Consider the following 27,429-nt stretch of genomic DNA (forward strand, 5'->3'; position numbering starts at 1 on the left):
TCTCTCTCTCTCCCTCTCTCTCTTGGGGTTTAAAAGCTTATGCAGGGATTAAACTCAGTGGGACTGGAGCAGGCACAGGTGGTGTGAGAGAGGGGAGGGGCCAGAGAGACACTAGAAACGGGACACACTCTTCTGTACACCCTTCAAACAGGAACTTCTGTGTGTGTGTGTGTGTGTGTGTGTGCATGTGTGTGAGTGTGCGCGTGCGTGTGGGTGTGTGTGTGAGTGTGCGCGTGCGCGTGCGCGTGTGTGTGCATGTGTGTGTGCGCATGTGAGTGCTCATGCACACATTATCATGTATGTGAACAAAAGCAAAGAACAATGAATCATAATCATGGATTATTAATGTAGTCTTTGGCCTTCAGATCAAATGCACGATCAACAACAAATTTGAGAGAGCATGTCTGTTTGTTGGTCTTAATGAGACTGCCATATGCACACAAGAGAGAGAGAGAGACAGAGAGTGAGAGAGAGAGAGAGAGAAACTGCGATAAATCTTTGCTGAATTTAACATAAATTGAATAAATTGAATTAAATTGATTTGAAAATTTAGAGAGAGGGAGAGAGAGAGAGAGAGAGAGAGAGATAATATCATCATCTATATCCCCTGAGGCCTGTCTGCTCATGAATACTTTAGTTGTGAACAAATGCAAAACAGTCAATTACAGTAGGTCATGTGGTCTATGGGTGTGTGTTTGTTTCTCTCTCTCTCTCTCTCTCTCTCTCCCCTCTCTCTCTCACACACATACACCTTGTGAGAGGGTCATTTAAGGAGAATGCAGATGTATGTGATAGCTCCCTGGTATTTTTGAAAATCATGGTATACCAAATCCATAGTTTTGCAATTATGGTCTCAGCATTTTTCTCTGAGAGGCTTCCATTGGCTAAAAGGTCTTGTTTTGTCTGTGAAAATGCATATTTGGTAACTGCAGATCAATATCTACAGGTTACATAAGGACAGGCTCCTATCTTTCAGGCACAAACTTTTCAAGATCCTTAATGATCTAAATGCTTTGGATTCGTTTATAGTAATGCCAGTGACCACACAATGCATGTACTTTCTTCAGACGAACCGACACTGACACAAGCACTGATCTACTCATATCACTGTTTGACATCAACATTGGCTGGGATTCAGGATTCTCACTTGCTTACTTTTCTACAGGTAGAGCAGATTTAATTTCTTGCCGTGAAAAGAAGTATGCTTGACCAAAAGAAATTGGCAGTTCAAGAATGTTTACATTGTCCACTCAACTCTGTTTACAAAATGTGTAGCGTGCCATGTTCACTGTTTGGTAAATGTTAATTCTACAGATGGAAACTTACAATACTGAGATACATAAAGTATACAGAGTTTACCACGATGCGTTGAAACACACATTTTTTGTCATGGACACGGTGGAGTCAGACACAAACTAGCAACAGCCGGTGGTCACACACACACATACACACACACACACACACACCACAGGAGGAGCTGAAGGAATGCCTTGTGCCAGTGTGACGTGTGTATGAAATAAACATTCCTTGTACACAAAGGACAATGACGTCCCTTCTTACTCACACTGACATAGTACGTTTGATACAAGGGCATGCCTTTTAAACAAGCCAGGCAGTTTCTCATATACTGAAACCCATTTGGCTCCACTATAAGCTGTACTGTTAAAGTGCTAAGCAAATGTCATGAACGTAAAGTCTTGAGTATCCCTGTTACTATCTTTGCCATTACAATGTTGTTGTGTTTTAGGCCGCGTTTGTATTTCATATTATTCTCCTCAGATATAAATAAAGTTTATATCCTCATCAATCATACTCTGTACATTTTAAATGACCTAGAACACAGTACGTGAAAAAGGAGCATTTTGCAAAACAAAACATCAATGATTCTGTCATTTACATAGAAGATACAATTAAATCACCATTCAGCCAGGATACTGTGGACTATTTGCATTAAATGGGCATTAAAGTCTTTATGTGCACCCCCCCCCCCTTTTATAGAGATAAGGAGAGAGAGACACACACACACACAGAAATAGGGAGAGGTAGAGAGAGAAAGAGAGAGGGAAGGGGGGGATCAGAGAGAAAAAGATTTTGTACAAAAGTTACTTGGCCATTTAATATTTCTATTCTGAAAAAGAGGAACAGTTTTTATTGAGTATGTTTGTGTGTGTGTGTGTGTGTGTGTGTGTGTGTGTATCTTCAGAGAATGCTGCTCCATGGAATGACATTCAGATTAACAAACTACAAATACATGCACTACATGGTCTGACCTATCAGGCCTACAACACATCATTTCTGCTCCCATTTCCAAAACAAACGCCATTTCCCCCCCTCTACACTGAGAAGGTAAACAATCAGAAGCAGAGGGAAAAAAAATAGTGACCCCAGTGATGTCATCTTATCAGTTCTCTGTCTGGGGTTGTTAGATATGCGATCCACAGACGCTGTCAATGACATTAGTGTGGGATGTGATGAAAGTAAAGGTCTTATCTCTGATGATTTGTTACTATGGCCATCTCAGGAACTGATAACAGAAACAAATACATTCAGAGACTGTCAACTCCACTATCTGCTTTTATCTGCTCCAACCTTTGGCTCTTTAATCATGAACATGCTCACCAATCACAGCGACGAACTGAATTCACACTTTTAACAAGTATTTTACAGCTGTCTGTCTCTCTAACCCAGGGCCTCAGATGCCCGGAATCGTTAAACGCATGTTATGTTTGAGCGACGGAACGTTTGTTTCAAGTATGGATCATCATCGTTATCGGCCAATGATTACTGTTCAGTTAAAACTCTGGTGCTTGTGTCTATATATATATAGCATATGCATATATATTGTGTCCGGTATGTGTGTGTCTTTGTGTGTGTGTGTGTGTGTGTGTGTGTGTGTGTGTGTGTATTATGTAGCTTGGCAATTAGTAGATAGGATCAACCAGGTGTGTTAGGCCTTTGCTGTGATAAAATATGTGGTTAAATGTAATGTGTTCCTAGACCAGTGGCAGAAAAATGTCACATTTCAGCTTCTAGTTCCACTTCAGTGATACCTCTTAAGTTGGTTAAGTTAAAGTATTCAGGTTATTTGGAAGCAGAAGCTGATTCTAAAATGGGAGCAAGGTGTGTATGTGCAGAAGGAACTTTGACTTGTTTGACCTGGTGCTACTTTCATTAGACCGGTTTTATTTCCAAGGGCAGATGAACTGAAAACAAAACAAAAAGAAAACAAAGATAAAAACTGTGAGCAGACAGGTTAGGGTTAAACACATTCTTTGAACAGATGACTCACTGTTCAGTATGCTGTCTTTCTGGTTAATGTAAATGACAAATGTTATATCACTGGATCTGATCTAGGATCAGTCTGTCTGAACGCCTAACAGATAGGAAGGTGACTATAATTATGCCCATCTGAAAATCTTATCACAGATATGTTCCTTTGTACTTCAGGCTTGCATGTAGTCCTGTTTTCGGACAGGGAAGCAGATGAGAAGTTAAGAGAAGTTAATCTGCTTTCTTAATCAAACGTTTACTGTTTCATATTTTCATATTTAGGGATCAAATAAAACTTTACTATCACTGAATGGTGTCAAACTAAAGGGACTTTTTTCAAAGACAAAGATAAAAATTATAATAATGTTCAAAAATCTCCTTCACATAATCATTTTGACTGTTTTAAAGTATTATTAAATGTATATGCCCTTTCTTGCTTGTTGTGAAAAGTGGGTAGTACATTAAAGAGTAAAGCAAATTATATGCATGAAGGTATGTTTAAATATGTGTGAAAGACATGAAGATGCATGATGTTCATAACAATAAATCTGAGGCAATGTATCTTGTCTTTCCTGTCATGTTTATTAATCTTTTAATCTTTTGATGATCTTCAACACAGCGCTTGTTCCATTCCCCTGTCATGGGTCCAAGGACTCAGCTTGAGTCTTCCAAAAAAAAAAAGAAAAGAAAGTATGGCTGAGTACAAGTGTGATGTTCCTCCAGATTGAAAATAAACAGGCCTTTGCCTAGCTCATGGACTTCGAGCCAAAGATGTCAACGAACACCACCTAACACCACCACAAACACCACCCACTCTCCATTTACTCCTCAAGCTACGATCCAACCCAGTGAGGAGTCCAGCAAACAGTGAAGAGTCTGGGCTTTGGTGAGGAACTCCCTCAGAAATGTAACAGTCAGAAACAAAATGTCCTGTCTGTGCTGCTCTGAGATCTATTTTTGACAGTGTGAGATGTTGGAGAGCCAGTGTGAAATGCCTTGGTTTTTAAAACCCTGATAAAAGTGTCAGATGGACACGCAAATGAGTCTTCTGAGGTCACAGAGTGTCAGCGACAGAAGGGGTTTTGGGCTTTCGAGGCCTCCTTATGGCAGTGACAATGAATGCGTCCTGACACATGCTGGTGGGATCCTGCATAATGACTGACTCACTGGTTCACCATGTGGAATGTAACTGTGATGCATTCTGAGATGTTCTGAAATGCGTGAGAGTGAGAGAGAGAGAGAGAGAGAGAGAGAGACCAGAAGACCACACAACCTACTGTAATGAACTGTTTTTAGAGATGATTTAGGTGCAGAATGCCATTGCTTCAAAAATGAATGGATCCTAGAAAGACTGGGGGATGTCTGGTTTGTCAGGAGTGGGTGGAAAAAAGCACAAGTGATTTCTAAGAACACGACCGACAGGCTTATGACCAACAGGTTTGTTCTAGAAAGATCTATACACGGAAGGATGGGTAGACCCCTGTCTTACTCCCCAAACATCTACATTCATATATATAAAAAAAACATACAATAGAAAGTCACAGGATACATCCATAATGACATTTGGTTGCCTTAATTCTTTGGATAACAAAAGAAAGTTCACAGGACTGGTAGGAAGTGGTTGTCTGACTGGCAGTAGCAAGGCAGGTCTAGATCCAAACTACCTCAGGCTGGGTATGTGCATGACTATTTGTGTCTCTGTTTGTATTTTCCTCATTGATAACTGCAGGAAATATTTCAGCAAGACATAACTTGACTCAAGAATGTGGAAGAGTTGGTTTGCGTAATAGAGAGTTTGGCTGCTAGACGTGGAAAAATTATTGTAAATGACAGACTTTTTTTTTCTTAGACCCTCAGGCAAAAAATTGAACATAGGGCATATACAAAGTAGCATACACAATATAATGTTGCGCAACTTTGTAACTATTTGTATAGTACGCATAGAACGTAGATCGTGCTGTAACAAAACTTACTGTCAGTTCATCTAAATGGAAAAATACAAAGAATAAGGGTATGGTTGAAAACAGTGGGTGAGACATTGGGATAATCACTAACCACCAACCAGGCATTATGAATACTAATTAGACAGATTTTGCAAATTATTATTAACACCACTGTGGGCCAGTAAACATAGTCACAGTGTGTGAATACGGTCAAGCGTGGTCTTGTGAGAAGGAGAGAGAGTGAGTTCTAGAACATTTGAGAAGTTTCTTTGAGGTGAAGAGAGGAGTACTAATTAAAGAACTGTATCCTGTAAAGAACTGTACTAATTAAAGAACTGTAAGAAATGTACTATAATAAGGAAGTGGTCCTTCCTATATCTGAAATATAAAGTTCAAATCCCAGCTGTGCAAGAATCACCAGGAACACAGCTGACTGTAGTCATTGTATCCTTCTCCTATGTTCCATTTTGGTTACACCACTTGACAGTGCCATGCAACTTGTAGGGTGGTTTCACATGTCAGTCACTCTTAAGAACAACCCCTAAGTCACTAAAGAGATCATGGATGATTAGACATTGCAGCATGAGAAGAAGTAAAGAAAAAGACCTAAATCCAATCAAGATCTGTAACCCGACACTAATGTCAGCAAGATGACCATAACCACAAGAGACAAACAAAAATACAGAGCATAAAACATATTGATCTGAGTGTCTCAGTCTCGTTTATTGGACAGCTGATTGAACGTCCAGTATTGATTATCCCATGGATCAGTCCCACCTCCTTAACTGTGTCAGAAACAGACACAAGTCCCATGGCTTTACTGGGCCAATGCATGAACTCAAAGCCAGGCAAAGATAGCAACTACTGTGAAAGAAGTTCAGCAAAAAAGACAAAACAAAGACAGATGTTTGGGTGATGTAAGAGCCTTATGTCCATCTGGAGGATACACAGATATTCACGGATGTTTGTTGACAGGCTCAAATGACATGAATAAGTTTTGCCCTGGAGGCCCTGACAGGAGAGATGTGTCGTGTAGTCTTAAGACACAGATGTGAGGAACTGAGGTGACTTGAGGTTGTCTCCAAGTGACATGCTTTAAAAAAAAGAAAAAATTAGATAACTGCAGTTCTGTTAGAATTGTTGGAAGGAACATAATTTGACCCACTAAATGGGATTATGGGTTGTCCCTGCCAACTGTGTGACAACTTAACTCCCAAATAATGAAAAAAGTGCATTTTAGGTTCATGTATGTTGCTTCAGTGTAAGAAACAGAACATTTTTTTCTTGTTTTCTTGATTTAACTGAGGTGTGAGCAACTGCCCTTAATGAAAATCACATTGGTCTAGGTCAATATCATTGATTGGTGACAGTGAAAAGCTCAGAACATGTTAGCATGTTAGAACAGCTGGAGAATGTACGGGGTGGGCTCATAGACTCACATGTTTATGATCGTCCTTCATTTCTTTTCTAAATACAGCATGTGTCTGCAAGAGTGACACAAGCATTGATTCGACTTCGCCACTGACTGAGAGAGAGAGTGAGAAAGAGAGAGAGAGAGAAAGAGAGAGAGAGAGAGAGAGAGAGAGAGAGAGAGAGAAATGTCACCGTTGCGGAAGTCACACCAGTCCATCATTTGGTCTCACTGGACAGCCCCCCCCCCCCCCCCCCCCCCCCTCAAATTAAGGAATGACCCTTATGTCATGTTATTTCTCTCTCTTTGTTTGTTTGTTTGTTTTAATAAAACAGAAAACAGCCAACTGCATCTGGATGGTGCCTGAAAGGAAAATAGCTTGATAGAGCTGCACAACTGCTTAACCTCTAAATGAAGTTCACTTTGGATAGTTAACCTCACAGTGGGCAGGACCTCGCTGGGTAGGGCGACTTCTGTCACGACAGACTTCTGTCGTGACCCCATTAACAAAAGGTTTTGTGACACATTGGTTTGTGAACCAACAAAGTGTGGCAGAAAATGGATCCCCAGACAAGCCAAAAAAATGGATTAACTGTGTGTGCTCGTGTGTGGAGTGAGAAGGCTGTTCATATATCTTAATATCTTACACCTGCCAGCTGACTAATCCGTATACAATGCTAGCAGCTGCAGATGTTCAGTATCTGTCACAGTGATCTCTCCTACTTTGACGTTTTTTTCTTTTTAAAGAACTTTATTGACAATTTTTAAATTGTCAAGAGGGGCTATATGGCCTCATTAACCCCAGCTGTTGTACTGCTGCCTAATGATTGGAACAGCAAGAGCAGTGTGTCTGGTTGAAACTACATGTACATTATGACTTTTGGGGATACCATGCACTGAAGAAAAAAAAAACATAGTGTGGATGAGGCAGAGATTCCCATAAACACAATAACTGCAACATCAGGATTATTTGTAGTTGTCAGTCTGGGGAGTTGTTGTGACCGAGCAGAAAGTAATGGGTCAGTAGGTCAGGGATCAAATCTTAAAGAAACAGCTTTCAGTTACGTATCATTGGTTGTTGTTTTTTTGGATGGGGCGGGGGTTATTTGTTTGATCTATGAAATAAGGTATGGGGGGAAATCTCACGTGTCTTGGCCATGGAAGTCCTCTAAAATTCCTCTCCAAGAAAGGATCCCAATTCCAACAAAAATGTTTATTTAGATAGCCTGAAATTAATTCTACAAAACATTTCTAGCCTGTTTTTCCAAGAGTTATTTCATTATCAGACTGAGTTGCACAGTTTGGGACGGCAAAGGATAGCACAGTAAGCATTTGCGTGCTGTAAGCACAGGGACATGCACTTGCTAGCAACTACTAGAGAATAAATTGTTCAGCAGCTTTCAGCGTGACGGTTGTCAAAATGCCGCCAACATGTAAGAGGAAATGACCGAATGTGATGGCTACGCCACTTAAACTATCAACGTGAACTGATTAAATAAGCTTCATATTTTAATCGTTCCAAGACCTATTTGCTCGTCGTTTCATAACACGGACTATTTAGCCTTCTGATGCAATCGAGAGCGGAAGAATCATACATCCGAGTAGTGGGGCGGACGCAATTCGCCCTGTTGCCAGGAGACGACCAAGAGGGAGGCGCAAAAAGTGGCTTATGGATGAAACTGTTTGTCTGCACTGGCCATGTTGGCTCAAACGAAGTGAACTGCTACAGAGACTTCCTCGTTAGAGCCAAAATGTCGTCCAATGCACGTAAATGTCGTCGAGAATCTTGACTAGTAAACAGGGATTGTCGTGCGTTGCTTTTCGGCGTCCATGATACGTGACGCTATTGCGGCGGATTCCGGAGCTCGAGCTCGGAACGGCAGCGGGAGAGAAGTAACCGCTCCCCCCTGCTCTTTCTCCTGTTAACTACATAGAGTTGCAGCAGGTAGGTAAACATACTTTAGTTTCATTTAGACTTCTTAATTTTCTGCTGCTCGACTGTATAATGTCGAATGCTTCTTGTGTAATTTCCAAAGCGGGAATTCATGGCGCATGTTTTTTAAACGTCTTAGTTAGGTCCCGGCTGGGTCAATCAGCCGCTCCTCCTCCTCGGTTGTCAACAACTAAATTTACGGAATGGACCCCTTGGCGGAGACAGCAAAGAATACCACCGTGTTCCGGTTTTGTTCGCTTGTTTACATGATGTAAATCAAATTCATTGGCATATTGGTACAAGTTAGTCTTGAGGAATGTTTCAGGATTGCTAGACAGCTGATGTTGGTAGGTTAATGGCGTAAATGGGGACCGTGTTGTGTAGCATAGCTAATTCCACCATCATAGCGGAGTCAACGGTCACCTGCCTACAAGCTCAACTGCGTCAGGCTTACACACTCCATGACAATGACATTCACCGATATCTCAAATTCATACCTAGTCAGCAAGTTACAGCCCCACCAAAATAAATGTATTGTCGATTTTCAATGATGACTGACCCGGAGAGAAGCGAAGTTAGACAAATTTACCAGAACAAAATGAACTCAAAGGGTTTCATTATTGGTGATAGCCGACGTTATTATGTCACCGTAGCATAGATGAGATAGCCATGCTAAGTCAGCCTGTGAAGTTACCTCAGCAGTACCCGACTGGAGCAGTGTATTGTATTATTACCACGGTATTTTTCTTGCATTTTCACGAGGACTACCTAACATTTTAGGGCGAATGAACTAAGATAATATTGAAGATATCAATATGTAGTTCGCTTAGGCAGGTCACTGGCGTCCTATACTGCCAGACAGGTCACTTGAAGAGACAACCCAAAAGTGGCCGGCTAGCTTGACAGTTGCTTCATTTGTATTTATACAAAATTCCATAAGAAATCATGACGTCTTTTTATAATTCAAGTATCTCACTACATTGCTGACGACTTAACGGCCGTGTTTCGAAAGCAGTTGAACGACGTAGAATTGTCGTTTGTATGTAACGGCAATTAGATTGCTGACTAGAAATAACCTGAACTTGAGGCAAGTTAAAGTCGATTCACCTGCGAACTCTTATTTAACTGTATGAAGTAGACATTTCGATTAACTAATCACACAGAATTCGTAATGCAATCTGGACGAGCTTTATGTATTGGGTACCATTAGCTACCCTGTTAACTGTTTTGCAAACTACAAAGCTAAATCACATTGAAAAAGGCATATGAAACCTTTTACTTGGCATGATAGCTATAGCAGACAAACACTGCAACATTCAACCGTCTTGTAAGGCACTCAAAAGAACTTTACCTCAGCCATGTAACAAATTATGTTATCAAAACACAGTGACGGATATGAAAGGGCAAACGTCAAGGGCATCCTATTTTTTTACTAACCGGATTTATGACATTTGTTGTTGAGTGACCGTTGACAGTTTGGCTGTTTGCTATGTAACCTGGCTAGCTTTTCTGGTCGTGTCCGCAGCTGGGTGCAGCAAGCCGAGCCGCACTTGGTCAGAGCTGCTTGCAGACGCCGTAATGGATACGGCAGTGGCCATTCATAAACCTACTGTCGACCACGACGGTCGATTCTAAATGTAGTTTGTAAGTTGCTGAATGTGCTTTTTTTAAATCGTTGTTATTCGCCTGTTAGAATTTTTCTATTTCGGTACTTTTGGTTATTTTCACGCAATCTAAAGGATTTTTTGTCTTGGCCTTATGATTCCTTTAAAGGCTAACTCATAACGTACATGCGGTATTGAGTGACATGATCACCATCCAATGAAAACGAAGCATTCGATGTTTGCACGTAAATCCAGCTAGGGACACGGGAGGGGAAACCCTGTGACTTTATGCCGGTCGAAACAGATGCATGTGACAGCCGCGAAGAGCTAGACGTCAAATGGCACCCATTGTAATGTACCACTTCGGTTTTCTCGCACGTGAAACGGGATTGTCGTCACATGCGCAGCACTGTGTCTTAAAAACTGAGTTAATGACTCAGTATAGAAAAAAAACATCCTTCCCAAAGGTCAGTGTGTGGCCCAGTTGTATCCGTCATTCACGCAAGAAATTTGGTGGTGCATAAGTTTGTGTGTATTAGCCTGATAATGAGGCTGTTGCATATTCCACCGCTACCATATAGTATACCAAACATGGCACATCTCTTGTTTACTTCTGGTGAACATACAGTAAGGGAAAACAACCAATATGATTTCCTATGAAGTATTTGTCATTAGTAGTGTGTTCATTAGTAGAACTTGGAACACCTGAGACCAGGCTTAGAAAAAAATAAACCCAGCTTAAAATTTCGATCCTCTTTGCGTTTTTTGTTACAGACTATAAAATGTACTTATTAGTGGCTGGGAGAAAGTTTTATTTCGGTATTATCACCAGTGTAAAAAATGAAATCTATTTGATAGCATGTTGAAAGCTGGACGTTTCAGGGCTGTTGTGTTCGCTCACTTTTATTTAAAGGATAAAGATCAAATGTCACCCTCTAACATCTCTCTTTTTTTCCCCCCACTAATAATGTGCCGAGTCCTCATTAGACATTTTATGTCCGGACACGGTTTTCACCGTATAAATGTGGTTCCCTTCTGAGAATGGCTCCATGTGCAGCCGAAGTGGCCTTTCCATGGAAGTTTGGGCTTTAGCATGACGGCCAGTTCCTCTGAAGCTAGTAATGAGGCAGTCAGCTGAAAATCCATTGTGTCATGGTGCCAGCAAGGTGAAGGGCGATAAGAGTAGATTAGTGCTCTGAGCTTCCGGGAGTGCCCTCACCTCACAGCTGAGTCATATCACGCAGTGCCAGTTCCCTCTTGCACATTCCCTTTACTGTACTCTACTCTTCAAACAGCTTTCGAGTGTCCTCAGTGCAACGTGATTTACATACCACGCGTGTTTAACCTGTTAGACATACATAATAATCACAGTTCATTTACAGGAAATCCAGGGTATATGGAGAAAGAATGATGTATTCAGACCTGTTTTTGATCTCTTGGCTTGCCCTGCCAGGACTGCAGACACCCACTACTACTGCAAATTTTTTGTGTGCCTCCCTCCCCACTCACTGGCATCCAGAATTCAAAGCATCTGCCTCCATTTCCACTATTGAAGATGATCTGTTCTAAGCTCTGTCAGTCTGAACCATTCAGACCAAACTCAGGTGTAGTCATTAATGTCTCAGTGCTGGAAAGGGGTTCAGAGAGGCTTAGTTTTAACTCTTTGTCCTGTATACATTCTACACAGTATACCTTGTGTTGTATATGTTGTGTTCAAGGCAAATAGGGTTGTTTCCAGGGGGAGGGACCCGCTGCCTGCCATAGATGTTCTCTGGGGTGGTTCAGTTCAGGTTAGATGGTAGGAGGGTCCTCCCTGGAGCCCGTTAACAGACTAGAGCCTGAGTCTATGCTTCACCTACAGTCATTAGGCCCAGCCCAGGGGATAACCTACAAAGCCCCAGGCACACCATTAAAAAAAAAAGAAAAATCTTGTGCTGTGTCTTGTCTGAAATGCAGAACTGTCCCATGTCTTTTTCAGCATACCCTGTGAACAAACAAACTCTCTTCTTGCAGACAGTGGAGGAAGTCTGTGGTTAACTTAATTTTTCCTTTTGCTGATTTTTTTTTTTGCTATGGTATGTTTGTTTGACCTGAGTCTATTTTTTAACTTGAGTTCACTTACCAGCAGGCTGTAAAGTGGGCATGTGACTGAAATACACATTTATTTTGCAAGAAAAAAATATTGCTTGTCTATTAATATGATTATTATTATTGAACGAAAATGGTGTAATGCTGGACAGTACATAATGTGATGTGATGTGTCAGAAGAGGGCAGTCCGGCTTGGGAGTTAGTGTTGTCATTGTCATGGTGACCAGCCAAGGGACCAAATCATGACATGTAGTAGCTAATGTTATGTGTTTATTATCACACAACCCCCAGGTGGGAATTGAAAGAAAGCTATACATACATACATACATACATGCATATATGTGTGTGTGTTTGTATGTAGATGCATATGTCAATATAATAATAACGCATGCCCGTTCATCTGCCTTTCAGGTTGTACCTGTGGAGCAAGCCGTCGCCCAAAATGAACTCCTCTGACTAAGTTTGAGTGTATCTCCTGACGAGCTGCTAGCCACCAGCAGTCGAAGCCATGCCTGAAGAGTGAAGCCCCTCATTGCTCATAGCAATTAAAAAAAAAAAAAGAATACAAAAAAAAAAAACCTACATGATTCTCCATGTAGTCTGCCCTCTGTGCTCCCTGCTGGAGTGAATCCCCCCCCTTTGTCCTGATAGGCTTTGCCCTGTCCTCCCATCCCCTTTCTGTCCCTCCCACAAACACACAGAGTACACAGCACCTTCTTCACCATCAACATCATCACCCTCAGTCCACACCCATCCGAAACATGTTGCTGTACCTAAGAATGGCCCCCACCTAAAGTTCCATGCGTCCAGTGAGTGGAGAGTCGGACGTCCCAGCCCCCCCCGGAAGTGTGTCGCGGGCCTTCCCCCCTCCAGGCCCCCTGCCTTCCTCAGAGATGTCCCTGCTGCAGTCGCTAGGCCCGGTCCAAAGCTGGCTGGGCCAGGAGCTGGAGAAGTGTGGGATCGACGCTATGATCTACACGCGCTACATCCTCAGTCTTCTGCTGCACGACAGCTATGATTATGATCTGCAGGACCAGGTACAGGACACCTCAGACTCACTGACAGACTGAATGTGTGTGTGTAGCCGTTTTCACATATGCACTACCGACTATAACCGCAGAATCAGGTTTGCGTTATGTCCGAATTTACCCTTTCACACAGGCAGCACACAGCAGCAGACAGTCCAAGTCAGACGCTTTCATATATACTTGAAATACTCCATTTGGTTTAGGCAGGGGGTGGCGCCTGGGTAGACCGTGCAGGAGGCAGGACATGACGCATAAAGCACTCTGCAAAAACCGAGGTGTTTTATTTACAACAAATTGAAAAAAGTGGATGAGGCTGCTGACTTTTGTCTGACGATTTTGGCATCGGCCCTTACTGACAGAAGTTCCTGAATCTCGTCATCTCTCCAGTTAGCCATTTTCATTGGCATCTTCATGTAAATGACCCTTCTTCTTCACCCTGGGATGTTTGTATTCTTCCGGTTTTGTGCTAGTCGCATGTTAGAAACAGCATCAACACGCCCACTTGCTCACTGTGCATACTCCGGAGTATAATCTGCTCTATTCACACATGGACCCAAACGAATAGAAAACAGAGTTTGCACTAGGGGGCTGGTAGAATAAAGTCCATTTAGAATCCGAGTCGACTGATTCAAGCATTTTTGTTCACACGCACAGCCCCTCCAGTTAGAATCCCGATTATTTTAGGGTTGTAGTGCATGTGTGAAAGGGGCTTGTTTGTGTGTGTGTGTGAGAGAGAGAATAGGCGAGAGATTTCACACCTGCAGTGTACATAGTTTACAACCATGACACTCAACTCGTGACTCACAAGCTGCATGTGGCTCTTTAATGACTACTTTGTGGCTCTTAAAAGTCCTAATTTTCTATAGCCGAAATTGTTCTTTAAGAAGGATTTTAATCAATTTCATCTGAAATGGTTGAGTTGCGACCAAAATGTTTCTTTCAGTTGGTTCTTTAATGTGACACTATATAGGAGTACGCCTTCAATTTAATGTCTCGTTCCTCTTCTTGTAAGTTTGTTCATTTTAAGTCACATCAGTCAATGGCATATCCCACCACCATCCTGCTGAGCAACCAATTAGAATGAATCACAGGTTTCTCACCTCGTTTGTAACGCATCAGGCCGTCAGTGAGAAAACTAGCTAGCTTAGCATGAAGTTACAATGTAAAAAATGTAAATCCGAAGAGAAATACTGGACAATCAAAGAGGATTTGACTTGAACTTCAGTTCCTTTTTAGCTGTTTCTCAATATGTGTTGTTCTCTGTATTTGCTTTCTTGTGGACTTGTGAAATGTCATCAGTCATGGCCTAAGTACTGATCCAATTCAAAGTTTGTGTCTAGCCAAGTACAGATCACATACCCGGATGTGTCCTCAATTCATGGGTTTTATCAAGGATGCATCAAGAGGTGACTTATGTGGACTTGAGTAGTCAAGTTTCCCTGAATGCATTTCACACAAAGCCTAGACTCCTGAGCTGAACTTAGCAAGTCCAAATGGCAAAGGATGCGAGTCCGTACTTGACGCACTCTGTATTGAGAAACGGCTTTTGTGTCCTGTTTTTTTTTTATTATTTTCTTCCTGAATCACATATTAGTAGTAGCCATATTCTAAAGTAGATGGTGTTTTGTCTTTTTTTTAAATACACATAGCTCTTGCATAAATACATTTATATTTTGTCACTGTGGGTCCTTAAATAGGAAGGGTTGAGTACCACTGTTTTATGAGCTGTATGACAGCAAGAGTGCAGGCGCAGTAATGGCACGGGTGTGTGTTTGTGTAATTGGGCTTCATAGTACCAGCTACTGTGTTAGGCAATTTGAAAACATTGTTACACTTCCCATTTATGGTTATGTCACAGGGTGACTGACCAAACTTCCTCTGTGGCCAGAAAGACAGGTCTCCGTAATAGTTTTCATTTGCTGCACTGTGTAGCCGCTTTCCTCTTGTCTCAGAGAACTGAAAAACGTGGATTCGGTATCATCGTTAAATTGATATTGATCAATGACTGTGGTTGTGAGTGACTGGAGATGCTCCAGAGAGTGTGAGTTGCACCATGCCCCACTGGTTCACTGCGTCTGATAATGAGGTTTGCTAGCTGAACAGAGCAGCCAGTGTGGTCATTATGACTGTGCAGTGTGACTGCTCAGCACAAAAAAGGACTAGCTGAGCTGCAGTGCCTTTAGACATTGTTAGGGGGGGTAGGGAAGGAAAAACAGAATGCCTCTCTTCTCCTTTCTTATTATCAGATCATATGATATTAACTGTGTTAAATCTTGTCGCCACAGGAAGGAAGAATGTGTGCCTAAGCAGGAGGCAGATAATCAGGTTGTCTCTGTCTGTTTATCATATGAAAACCATAAGTCCATTACTGCCATATGGTACAAGTGACTAAACTGACATGTTTGTGAGATATGAGTGATTTGTTAGGTCGTTGTCAAGACTTGACTTCAGCTTTTCTTTTTCTTCTTTCTTTTTTTTACCTTCCTCCCTTTCATGTCTGCCTTGTGAAGTTGGCCATGTGGTGAAATTATGGGTTTGTACTTTTCCAATGTTCTCACACAGGAGAACGACATCTTCCTGGGTTGGGAGAAGGGAACAGGGAGGAAGTGGGGGAAGAGTCGGAGAAAGGGAGGGACGGACCTGAGTCTGGAGGAGATGAAGAAACAAGCTGCCGTGCAGTGTCTTCGGTCTGCATCTGATGAAGTAAGAGATGTCTAAGTTGTGGATGCCTGTGTTTGAGTGTGTGCCAGAGAACAGTACAGCACCTTGCACTTAAACTGAAAGGAGAGAAAGAACAGGAATCCTTAGTCAGCTCTGTCACAGACTCTTTAAAGAGGAAGTTCACCCTTTTTCACATATCTATTTAACCTTTATCCAATTAAACCCCCCCCCCCTGGTTTTTATGATAAGTTTTTTTAAGTAGAGCAGTGTTTACCCATGTGTTTTGTTGCTTGCAGTTTTAAATCTAATGTGAGTGTATCGGTGCTAATCTTCCATGCATTGATGAGTGAAAACATCTATCCTGCATTAAAGAACGTTGATCTGCGCTGCCAGCAAGTGAATAAGAACAAGTTCAGCCTGGACTCCTTAGACAATTAAAAACGGATTGGGCAGTGCAGTATTGAGTCATTCATCACCGGTTTGGCCAGTCAGTGTAATCTCGATTGCATGTGATTATTGAGAGAAATAAGCATCTCTTAGGAATGTTAAAAAAAATTACTGACTGAGTGATTAATGAAAAAAGAAGTGCTAGATATGAACAGACCCAGTTAAGAGTAAAAAATGTGTGAGATGTGAACAAGGCTGAACTTCCCCTTTTTTCAGATCTAAGATTATGAGTAAAAAAAAAAAAAAGCCAAGTGAGTGCTAAAGTGCCAAACCAGTTGAAGAACCTGTGTTAGATGATATTGAGTGAAACTCAGCTAATGTAAAAAAGTAAGATCCCAATGATCTTTATTTTCTGTATTAACTTGGTGACGATGCACATAACATGGTATGGTTGGGTTTGAATTTGTTCTAATGTGAACAACTTCATTTCTTGCATTTCTTCATTATATGTAGATGACTAGCAACAACAAAAAAAAAAGATCCCAGAATTAATTGCAAAGTCCATATCTGTGCTTCTGTGTTCAGTGTTGAATCTCATAAATCATTGCTGACCCATCAGGGCTGTTTATGCTAAGCATCATCAAAGAGTCTTTGAATCGTCAAAGAACCATTTGCGTGCTAATTAGCTGATGAGTTGGATCAGGCATGTAATAATGTGAAGAGATGTAAAGTAGGCATCGCTGTAGTCCTCCAGGAGCAGAGCTTCAGAACAAAGCTCTAATATACTCTGACATAAGAGACCTGCCAGTACAGCAGTTAGCCTGTTTCACACCCCATCTTTTCTCATCTTAACTCAGTCACTAATAATCGTGTTTAATTTAGCAATCACTTGCTTGAATTAGAAACTATGGTAAATATCCAGACAGTATTATCAACATGGTGCTTTCATGTTCAAGGCTAATCTGTCTGGCTGTTGTCTGTTTCCTCTTCCCCTGCAAGTATTTTAACACAGTCCTCTAGGAAATGGCTTCAGATACTTCACTTGGTCCACCTTGTTCTACAACAAAAATAGCTATTAGTCATTTGTTGGGTTGCAGATGGTATCCCCAAGTTATCGTTTAATGATGAAATCCAAGTTTAATGCTCATCACAATTACATTTTTATGTTTCTGTCTTTATAAACTAGACTTGACTTTGTAAACTAGACCGACTAAGCTTGACTGTTTACCTGTGCATATTATTTGTTATAGAGCTGGTGCATTGCATAGTGCATTATATGCAATAGCAATAGTGCATTCCATGATGCGTCATGTATTGTACCAGGAGTACGATGTATGGTGTGTTTTGTGTTGTACAAGTGGCACGATTTATTGTGTGTTTTCTGTTGTACCAGGGATACGATGTATTGTGTGTTTTCTGTTGTACCAGGGATACGATGTATGGTATGTATGGTGTGTTTTCTGTTGTACCAGGGATACAATGTATGGTGTGTTACATGTCATAGCAGTGGCCATTATGTGGGTTATATATTATGATGGAAGTGAATGTTTTTTCCCTATTATTTTACAGAATTTTCACGCTTTTTTTTTTTTTTTCATTTGTCTCACTCATTCATTCATTAATTCATTCATAGATCTTGGTGGAGCAGGTTGCCACTGTCATATCTTACTGGTGGAAAAGCTGAGCAGTGTGAGATGTTTAGTCTGTTTGTTAAGACATGAAATGCGACACAGATGAATTAGAGAAAATCAGAGATGAAAATCAAAATGGCAGCTCTTCATGTTATTTTGATATCAGTAAGGAAGTTACTTTCAGCATTGTAATGACAGATAATGTAATGATCACTCTGGGCTTCACATGTGTAATCTGTAATTTAAGGGAGTTGCTGTGATATGGCCGTATGTGTCCTCCTCTGTACCTGGCAGTGATATGAGAAGGAGAATACTGGTCAGTCATTGTGTAGGTGAGGTGGAATGGAGAGAACAAACTGATGTTGATGGGTATCGAGAAGGTAGACTAAGCATTGTCTCCTCATCTCAGAAGGCACAGATATTGTATGATTTGTGAGACTGGTCATGTACAAGAGAGGTAGAGTAGAATTGTTGTTATGCAGTGGAAGGCTGGAGAAGGCAGAGAAGAGGAGAATGTGACTGAGCAGCTCTCAGGAGATCCTTTGCTGCTTGTTTTTTTTTTTTTTTTTTTGCCCCCCCCCCCCTTCCCCCAGCCGGCAGTACATGCTGCACAGAATTGCAGCACAGCCAGGCGTTCTGCCTGTCAGCTGACCGGCATTAGGACAATGATGCAAGAGTATGCAGGGCAGAAGGAGAAACTTTTGAGTTTGCCGGGTGCCATGGTAAGAAATATCCCTCTTCTGTGGGAAGAGGGAGTGGGTGTTGTGTGGACAGAGATTGAACGGAAATCTCCTATTTGGGTGCTGAATGGTTTCACGGGCCGTCATTGCCTGTCAGACAGAGTATGCCGGTTTGTAGGAGTGCGTTCTGACTCGCCTCGCTTAAAATAGACCGGATCTTAGCAAGCCTTGTTTACAAGCAAACGGATCGCTCTATTGAGGCTCTCAAAATAAATTCTGGATGTATGAGAAGTAGGAATGCCTGTCTTATAACTTGATTAGACTAAAACACAAAAGGTTGGGTTGGTTGGTAATCTGCAGTCATATTCAGTGGACTGAATTTTTTCTCTTGGCCTTTCTTTTGTATCTAAATTTAACAGTCGTGGTGTAAGGGTTGCTTCGCTTCTTGTGACAGCTGGTAGCTCTTGGATGCGGCCTGTGCTACATGACTGGTTTGTATGTTTACTATCAGGGCAGCATTTTCATGTTTATTCCAGAGTGGAGAAATGTCATTTAGACGTTTTAACCTAGCCGAGTTTTTTTTCTCTCACATAGGCTTGATCTGCGGTTTTCTGTTTTATTTTACCATGTGCACTGATTCTGTGGACTGGTTTAATCACACTCCTCTCAATTTTTCTTCAGAACTCTGGAATCGAAAGCTTGGTTGAGGAGCTTTGCTCCAAACTCAAGGACATCCAAACCAAACAGAAAGGTTAGTAATTGTGATATGTAAAATGGCTTATTACGTAAGTATGCACTGTGTAATCAACACAAAGAGACAGCTTGATAAACTTCCTGGTTTCTTCACATTGCCTTACAGAGAAAGAAAAGCAAACCAGTAAGAAGTCAGATGGCTCTCAGTCCCCCGAACTAGCTGAATCCCCTTCTTCTAAAGACCAGGTGGAAATGTAAGTAATTTTATATCATCTAATACCAAGTCACCATTAAAGGGGTGGGGGTGATTTGAATACAGACCTCCCTTCATTGAGTGAGTATCTTTGCTAAATGTCAAGTGCAAATTTCTCATAGTTATTCAAAATTTTGTTTCAGGTACTATGAGGCATTTCCACCGCTCTCAGAGAAACCTGTTTGTCTCCAAGAGATTATGACGGTGTGGAACAAGACAAAAGCATGTGCATACTCTAGCTCGTCCTCTTCTGCTGCCCCCCAGACAAGTACCGACACATCCTCCCCGAAAGACTGCAACAGTGAGGGCGAAGCCACCAAGGAGAGAACTCACGACACATTCAACTCCGCCACCGTAACCAGCGAAAGGACCCAGCAGCGGCGCAGCAAGAAAGAGAAAGAGAATCGTTATCACGGAGGCGCAGCTGGGGTGACGGAGGACCGGGTCACCTCTCACAGCAAAAAGCAGACAAGGCATCGTTCTGAGGGAAAGTTCCGCCCTCGGTCTTGGTCCTCTGGCTCCAGTGAGGCTGGCTCCAGCTCCAGTGGTAACCAGGGCGACACAAAATCATCTGGCTGCAAGGCTGCCCGGATCAGGCACAAGTCACGGGAGGCTAGCAGTAGGAGCAAGAGGGGTCGCAATAGCGGACAAGTCAAACAAGTCGCGAAGGGAGTTGTTAAGGAGGAGCGGAGGAATGGAGGAGGAGGAGGCGGCGGCAGCAGCAGTAGCGCCACTGGAGGCCCTGCCAAGCAGCCGCAGCTCTTTCCGAAAAAGAGCAAGAGATTGCTGAAGGAGATCCGTAAAGATACTGGCTGGGGGGAGACAAAGGACCCTGGCAGTGATGTCAGGAACAAAAAAGAATACATGGAAGAACCTCTGTGGTACACAGAGCCCATTACTGAATATTTTGTCCCCTTCAGCAGCAGGAGGAGTAAACTTGAGACAAAGTACCGGAGCAAGCTAGAGTCCCCCGACTGTGCTATCGTGTCCACTGATTTGGATCGGTTAGCAGAGAGAGTCCAAGGGATCTGTATTGCAAACTCTGGCTTTCAGAGAGCATACCTTGCCGCAGGAACTTTCGTGGATGGGCACTTTGTGGAAGTGCCCGGCGAAGAGGTTGAGGAGGATACTGAACTCAACGGGACCTCAAGCTGCCCTCCTCCTGAGGATAGTCGAAATTTAGATGACGAGCATCTGTCTGAATTCACTCACTTCTATGAAGTTGATATTTACCAATCCATATTGGATCCTTGTGCCTCAGAATCAGTACAGGAAAGTCGGATTTTGAACATGATTCGACAAAAGAGCAAAGAGCAAAGAGACTTTGAGGCAGAATGTTGTTTAGTGTTAGATGGCCTTGAGCTGCAAGGGGAAAGTGCAATAAGGGTGGACACGTTGGGAGCTTCAGCAGCAGATGCCTTCCTCTCACAGGATCTGGAGAACATAGCTCAAGTTTGGGAATGCTGTTCGTCTTCTAGCTCTGAAGATATAGAAGGAGAAAGCTTTGCGGGGGACTCTCCGGCTCGGCTCTCCCCAGTGTTTGGCAGCGTGCCGTTTAACATGAGCAGACTCCCTGGAAACCTTGAGGAGTGTCACCTCCAAGAGACCAGTGGCAACGCGCCTGGTCTGGATTCTTCCTGCTTCTCGCTTTTTGAATTGCAGTACGATAGCCCGACACTTCCTTTTCCCTGCGACTCACTCACAGTTGGTCATGATAACACAGATTCAAGTAGCTGTCTAGATCCACACGGAAACAAGCAGTCTCGTTTGCTAATATGGACCAAAAATAGTGCCTTTGATGAAACTGAACACTGTTCAAACCTTTCGACGCGGACCTGCAGTCCATGGTCCCACTCGGAAGAGACGCGTTCAGACAACGAGCAAACCAGTGCTCAGGTAGAGGAGTCAGCTCAATTTGGCAATGAAGAGATTATAATCCCTCCCATCCCAGCTTCGTACCTAGAGGAGGAGATCCTCGACTTCCTGCAGGAGGATGTTAGCCAACAACGAGATGAGACCAGCTTAGGCACAGTTTCCAACCAGAACTTTAAAAAGAAATCAAAACTGGAGTCAGTTTGTGGTATTGCATTAGAGCAGGACGAGAGCAAAGAGTTCAACACTGGCATGTTTCCAGATGACGCAAACCAACAGAGTGACGACTACAGCTCAGGGATAATAAAGGACATTTGGACCGCTATTGGCGACAGAGATTCTGTTGTAACACTAGGAGAGGAGCCGGGCAAATCAAGTAGCTACCACTGCTGTTGTCTCAATGTGGAGGTAAAAGGGGGCCCTGCTGAGGGACCCCAGAAGAAGGCAGTGCAGCGCTCTGAATACCACTTATGGGACGGCCAAAAGGAAGACCAGGGACTGTCCAAAAACAAGCTCTCCAAGATGGATGGTGGGGATTACACAACACCAGCCAAACCCTGGGATGTGAACCCAGACAAAGACAGCACATCATTCATCTTGGGAGGGGTTTATGGAGAGCTGAAGACTCTTAGCGGAGACCAGGACTGGGCCGTGGTACCTCCTGGTGATGCCCGCGACAGCCTGCTGCAATGCGCCGCGGCGGCAGCAGCCTCTGCCTCTGATGTGGTAACCATTGCGGGTACAGACGTGTTCATGAACACGGGCAGTTGCTTTGCTCCAGGCCACAAGCCCCTCTGGAGACCTCTGGTGTCCCTCGGCCAGAGCGAACAAGGTGGCAAAGGAGTGGGAGATGGATTGAATAAGGGATTTTCTTTCATCTTCCATGAAGATTTACTGGGAACTTGTGGCGGTTTCCACGGAGATGAACCTGGCCTGGATTACCAGTTCTCGTCTTTTGACCTGAACAATCCCTTCTCCCAGGTCCTCCACGTGGAGTGCTCTTTTGAGCCTGAGGACATGGCCTCGTTCAGCCCTGGATTCAAACCGAAGTCCATATTGTGTTCGGATTCAGAAAATGAAACCTTCCGCCCACAGATCTATGGCATTAACCGGACACAGTACCGGGCCATCCGCATCTCCCCCAGGACTCACTTCCGGCCCATATCCGCCTCGGAGCTGTCTCCGGGTGGGGGTAGTGAGTCGGAGATTGAGTCCGAGAAAGAGGAGATGAGTCTTCCCGTCCTGGCCCAGGCGGATGTCTTTGATGACCCACAGGCAGACCTCAAGCCTCTGGAGGAGGATGCGGAATGCGAGGGCCCGTACTATGGGAAGTCCGAACTGGAATCTGGGAAGTTCTTGCCCAGGTTAAAAAAGTCTGGCATGGAAAAGAGTGCCCAGACGTCACTGGATTCACAGGAGGGTGGGGGCACCCTCCTGCCAATCCCAGAGCAAGAGGTTTGCATGGACTGCGAAATGGCGGCAGCAGCAGCATCAATGTCGAGTTCTCACGCAGAGGTCTCTGACAAGATCGACAAAGAGGAATCTTGCAGAGAAAGGGAGGCTTGCAGATATGCTGCAGCTGGTCAGATCCCTAAATTTGGGAAAACATTCGACATTGTTGAAGATTTGCATGAGGTAAGCATCCTCATTTTGGAGAACTTTTGACCATTTATTGCAGTTTTAAAGGAGAAACACTTTAATTGGGCTTCACCTAAATCCCTTCATAGCTTGCATTCATCTCTGGGATATTATAGACAGTTAATTTTCATTGGCAGTTCATTCAAAAACCTCCGCTGGGAGACTGAATCTGTTTGCAGATTACAGAATTTATTTTAGCACTGTGACATGTACTTGAAATGCTCCCACCCTTTCTTTGACTCTCTGTTTCTCTCTCCCTCTCTGTCTGTCTGTCTGTCTTTGTCCTCTCCCCCTCACTCCCCTCTTTCTCTCTTTCCTCCTGCAGTTTCCCCTCTTAAATATCGGAGGACAGGGCAGGACAGATAGCCAGCAGGAGGAGTGCTGGTGGCAGAACACTCTCTGTTCTCCTCTCTTCCCAGGATCTCAGTGTACAGGTAAGAGGAAAAACAACCCAGAAGAATTCACAAGTGTGAATACCAATTGTTTGTCTACACAAAAATATATTTCGTATATTTTTTTTGGTTGTGCTTTATGCTTCTTCTCATATTTATCAGCTTATAAGAATGTCTGTTAGCATGGCAAGTTACTAATGTCTCTCTCTCTCTCTCTCTTTCTCTCTCTCACTCACTGCAGGCAGCAGTAATATGTGACACTGCATGTCCACAGAGAGGCGTGCTGGCGCTAAGAGAAGGATGCTCTCCTTCCCCTTTCTTCTCTCTCCCTTCCACTCCATCACTACAGACCTAGAGGGGGAAGGGGACCAACATAAGGACAGCAAAGCCAGGGCCCATTGCCCTCTCCTCCCATCGCCCATTCAGCCCTAACTCCAGCTGATTCTTATTCATTAACTCAAACCTTGTGTAATCAATAACAACCTAAAAAAGAGAGGAAAAAAAGGAAAAACTTGCTAAAAAAAAAAATACATGTTAGACATGTCTTCAGGTGATGCCATATCTGAAGATATATATTTTAGGTTTGTTTTAGTATTCTTATTTCAGGATAAATCTTTAAAAAGGAAAAAAAGCATTAAAAAATACAACTGTCACAGTTAGGCTATAGGGATGACATTGATTTTTTTTCCCCCCCTCATCAGTTTTTGCAGAACTCTTTTGCTTTTGAGCTAGGATACTGGTAGCAGTGGTGTCCTAATGGTTGTGCATGTGCTAGTCTCACTCCTATTACTAGTGTAACTGCTACAGTTTTGCAACCTGACCGTGATGTTGCTGTTTCGGAACACAGGTTGAAAGCACCACAATTTCATCCGATTTCTTTTTTTCTTTTTTCCTTCATTTCTTTCTTACAGTCTGCCCCCTCTATTATCTCTTTCTTAACCCTTAAACCTCCAGAGAGCACGTAGAGCATGGAAATGTGATTGGTTTGGTGTGTGACACTGAGAATTTTTTTTTTTCCCGGTGCATGTGTGCCTCTCTGAATGCAAAGATGGATATATATGGAATGTGAGTGACTGTCCTAAAAAAAAACAAAGCAAAACAGTTATCTTTTAACATTTTCTCCACAAGAGTGCAAGATATTGACAGAGCTATTTTTGAATGATGACAGATATTTTTTTTCTGAGCTTTAGAAGTAGTTGTATGGTCTCTGAGGCAAAAAACCCCCCCCACAATGCATAGATTCATCTTCCAAAAAGAAGTCATGAGTGGAGGGGTTCTTGAAGAGAAATATTTACTTTTATTCAGGGTAGAGAAAGAAATATTTTCAACACATATAAAATACAGAAACTAAAGTTGCAAAAAAAGGATGAGGGGAAAAAACCAGTTCAAAGGGGTTTAATGACCCTGTGCTACAACCTCTTTATAGCCATTGTTTTGGAGACACCTAGTGGGTGTGAAAGTCCATTTTTTTCTCTTGTTATTATTTAATTAACTCCATAGTTCTGGAAAATTGGTGCTATAAATGCGTTAAAAGACTTCTGTAGCAGTTGCAGTTGGATATTGTGGCTGTGATTTTGTAGATCCTATAGTTTTGTTTGTTGTCTAAGCAGAGTGTAAGGAGCAATTGATACTGAAGTTATCCCCCGAGAAAAAGAAAAAGGAAAAAAAAAGTTATAAAAGAAGCAAACAAAAAAAGAGTAAGAAAAAAAAAAGAACTGTGTGACTGCTGATGGTTCTTGCTTCATGTGGCTTGGTTTTATTTTGCAGATCATTTTAAACTAGTGTTTCAACAAGCCTATAATACAGTCGTTGTTAGGAATATTTGATTTTTTTTTTTTTTTAATTTCAAGTCTGTACTCAGATTCATACAGTCATTTGCAGAGACAGCTGTTCCTTCTGTTTCTAGCTTGAACAAGCTCCTCTGCAAGGTCCAAAAAAAAAAAGACTGAAAAAAAAGCCAATAAGATGGAATTTACATAACATAGACACTACAAACTATAAAATAATTTAAGGGTGGGGGTGTGATGTGGTGAATTCAGAACTGCACAATGGTACAAAGATGAAAGAGTTTCCTTTTTTTTGAGGTGTGTTATGTTTTTGTTTTTGAAGTAACCTTGCTGTATATTGTTTTCAGAAATAATCAACCTCTGTGTTTGTCTGTATGTTTGTATGGGTCTGCATTGAACACGTGTAGGCTGGAGCGAAACATTTAAAAAAAGAAAAAAATGACTGTGTGCTTGAACTTTATCAAGTGAAAATGCAAATGTATGCAAATCACACTTCACTTGATGGCAAAATTCTATGTGATCCCCCCAATCCTGTTGCACACCAATAAGTCTACAGAATTCAAATGTGGTCGGATTGATGAAATTCATGACCTGTGTGTGTTCACCGTTTTTAAGTACCTGGTTTATATTTCAAGTGTGTTAGACATGTATGAAGAGTGGATTTCTTATTTGTCTTCCAGGTGTGTATCCTCCTTTTTTTATTTCTCTCCCACCAAAAAAAAAATTTTACATGCTCTTATTTCATTCAAAGTTGAAAGAACAGGCAACAAAAGCCACCATCCTTCTGTCCATCCTACCATCAGTCCATCCATCCATACATTAATGTGATTCTCTCACTGTAACTGTCCGAATGTGTTTGCCAGCAATGCGTGCGAATCTGCTAGCGCACTCCCTCAGGTTTGGGCTCCTGTGGAAAAACAAACAAACAAAAAAAAAAAAAACCACGCCTCAGATGTCTCTTGATCCAAAGGGTGTTTTAAAAAAAAAACAAACACCAAAAACGTGGTTGTAATTTTTATTTTAGGATGGAGCACATACCATGATTGAATTGAACAAGTACAAGAAATAATAACTTCTGATAAGGGGGAAAAATAAAAAGAGAGAGAGAGAGACACGGTTGACTATTCGGTCAGATTTGATGAGACAGTTTCTTAGCGTTAGAGAGTGCATCAGCTGCTTTAAACATTATTCATTAAACTCTTGAGACAAATGTTTGATCCCAGAGCTCGACTGATTGATTTGGACAAAAAAGCTTGTTTGGAAATGGCTGGTATCTCTGCATCCGTTCAGTTTTCTGACATGTGACATGTTCAGTACTTACAGGTGGAGAGAAATCATTTTGGAGCAGGCAGCCATGTTGAGATTGCATTTGGATACAAGGAAGAGCTGGACGTAGGCAGGTCTAAGACCATATGCATTATCTCAAAGGATGAAGGCTCCAAACATTATAGATATATTAATTTTTTTAGATAATATTTTACTTTATTTTGCATGAAATGTGCTTTTGAGTGAAGGAGAATGGAGATGAGATTTAATAGTCGAATCAGTTTGATGTGACCTTGCACTCCCTTTGAGTTAAGCTAGAACAAGTTGTTTTGGAAACACAAATAAATAGGAGAGGGGATGTTTCAGTTAAATTTTTTTTTCTTTCTTTCTTTTTTTTAAGTTCTGTTTTGTGTGTGTGTGTTTCACATAGAGACCAAGTTGCAAAGCACTTAAGTATATGGAAGTTTGAAGGAAAGCAAAGGTCCCCCCCCCCCCCCCCCCCTTTCCCCTTCATTAGGTTTTGCTGTTAAACAGTGTTTCCTATCTCCAGTTTTGGGTAGACTAGGATTGTTTGTTTTTTAAGATGACACCAGCACATACGATTTATCCCCCCCCCCCCAATTAGCCAAACCAGGTATGAATGAGGTGTGTTAGTGCTGAGCTAGAGCAAGAGAAAAAAAATTCCATTAAGCAAAGCTCCTCAGGACTGCTATTGGAGAAACTTTAAAAACGTCACTGGGTTGAAGCATTAAAGAGTGGTGTCAGTAGCCATTCGAAGAGAGGTTTAAATTTTGATTGCACTGTTGTTGGATAAACATCCAGCACTGAGAAAGTGAGTTTCCCTTGTCTTTGCATACCTTCTTTGTCAGAACAGCCCCATCTGTCCCTTGT

The 27,429-nt window shown here is 42.2% G+C and overlaps 1 protein-coding gene across 1 annotated transcript; it reads left to right on the top strand.

Moving 5' to 3' along the window:
• Nucleotides 1–8,483: 8,483 nt before the first annotated feature.
• Nucleotides 8,484–26,924, top strand: kiaa0232 (KIAA0232 ortholog). The gene is made up of 8 exons (XM_030779697.1): nucleotides 8,484–8,569; nucleotides 12,662–13,287; nucleotides 15,841–15,981; nucleotides 19,319–19,388; nucleotides 19,497–19,584; nucleotides 19,727–23,090; nucleotides 23,419–23,527; nucleotides 23,727–26,924. Exons 2-8 carry the CDS (start codon nucleotides 13,051–13,053, stop codon nucleotides 23,741–23,743), a joined length of 4,026 nt encoding a protein of 1,341 aa, XP_030635557.1. The 5' UTR covers nucleotides 8,484–8,569; nucleotides 12,662–13,050; the 3' UTR covers nucleotides 23,744–26,924.
• Nucleotides 26,925–27,429: the final 505 nt, after the last annotated feature.

Source organism: Chanos chanos, chromosome 7, assembly GCF_902362185.1.
Source record: "Chanos chanos chromosome 7, fChaCha1.1, whole genome shotgun sequence".
NCBI classification, from domain to species: domain Eukaryota; kingdom Metazoa; phylum Chordata; class Actinopteri; order Gonorynchiformes; family Chanidae; genus Chanos; species Chanos chanos.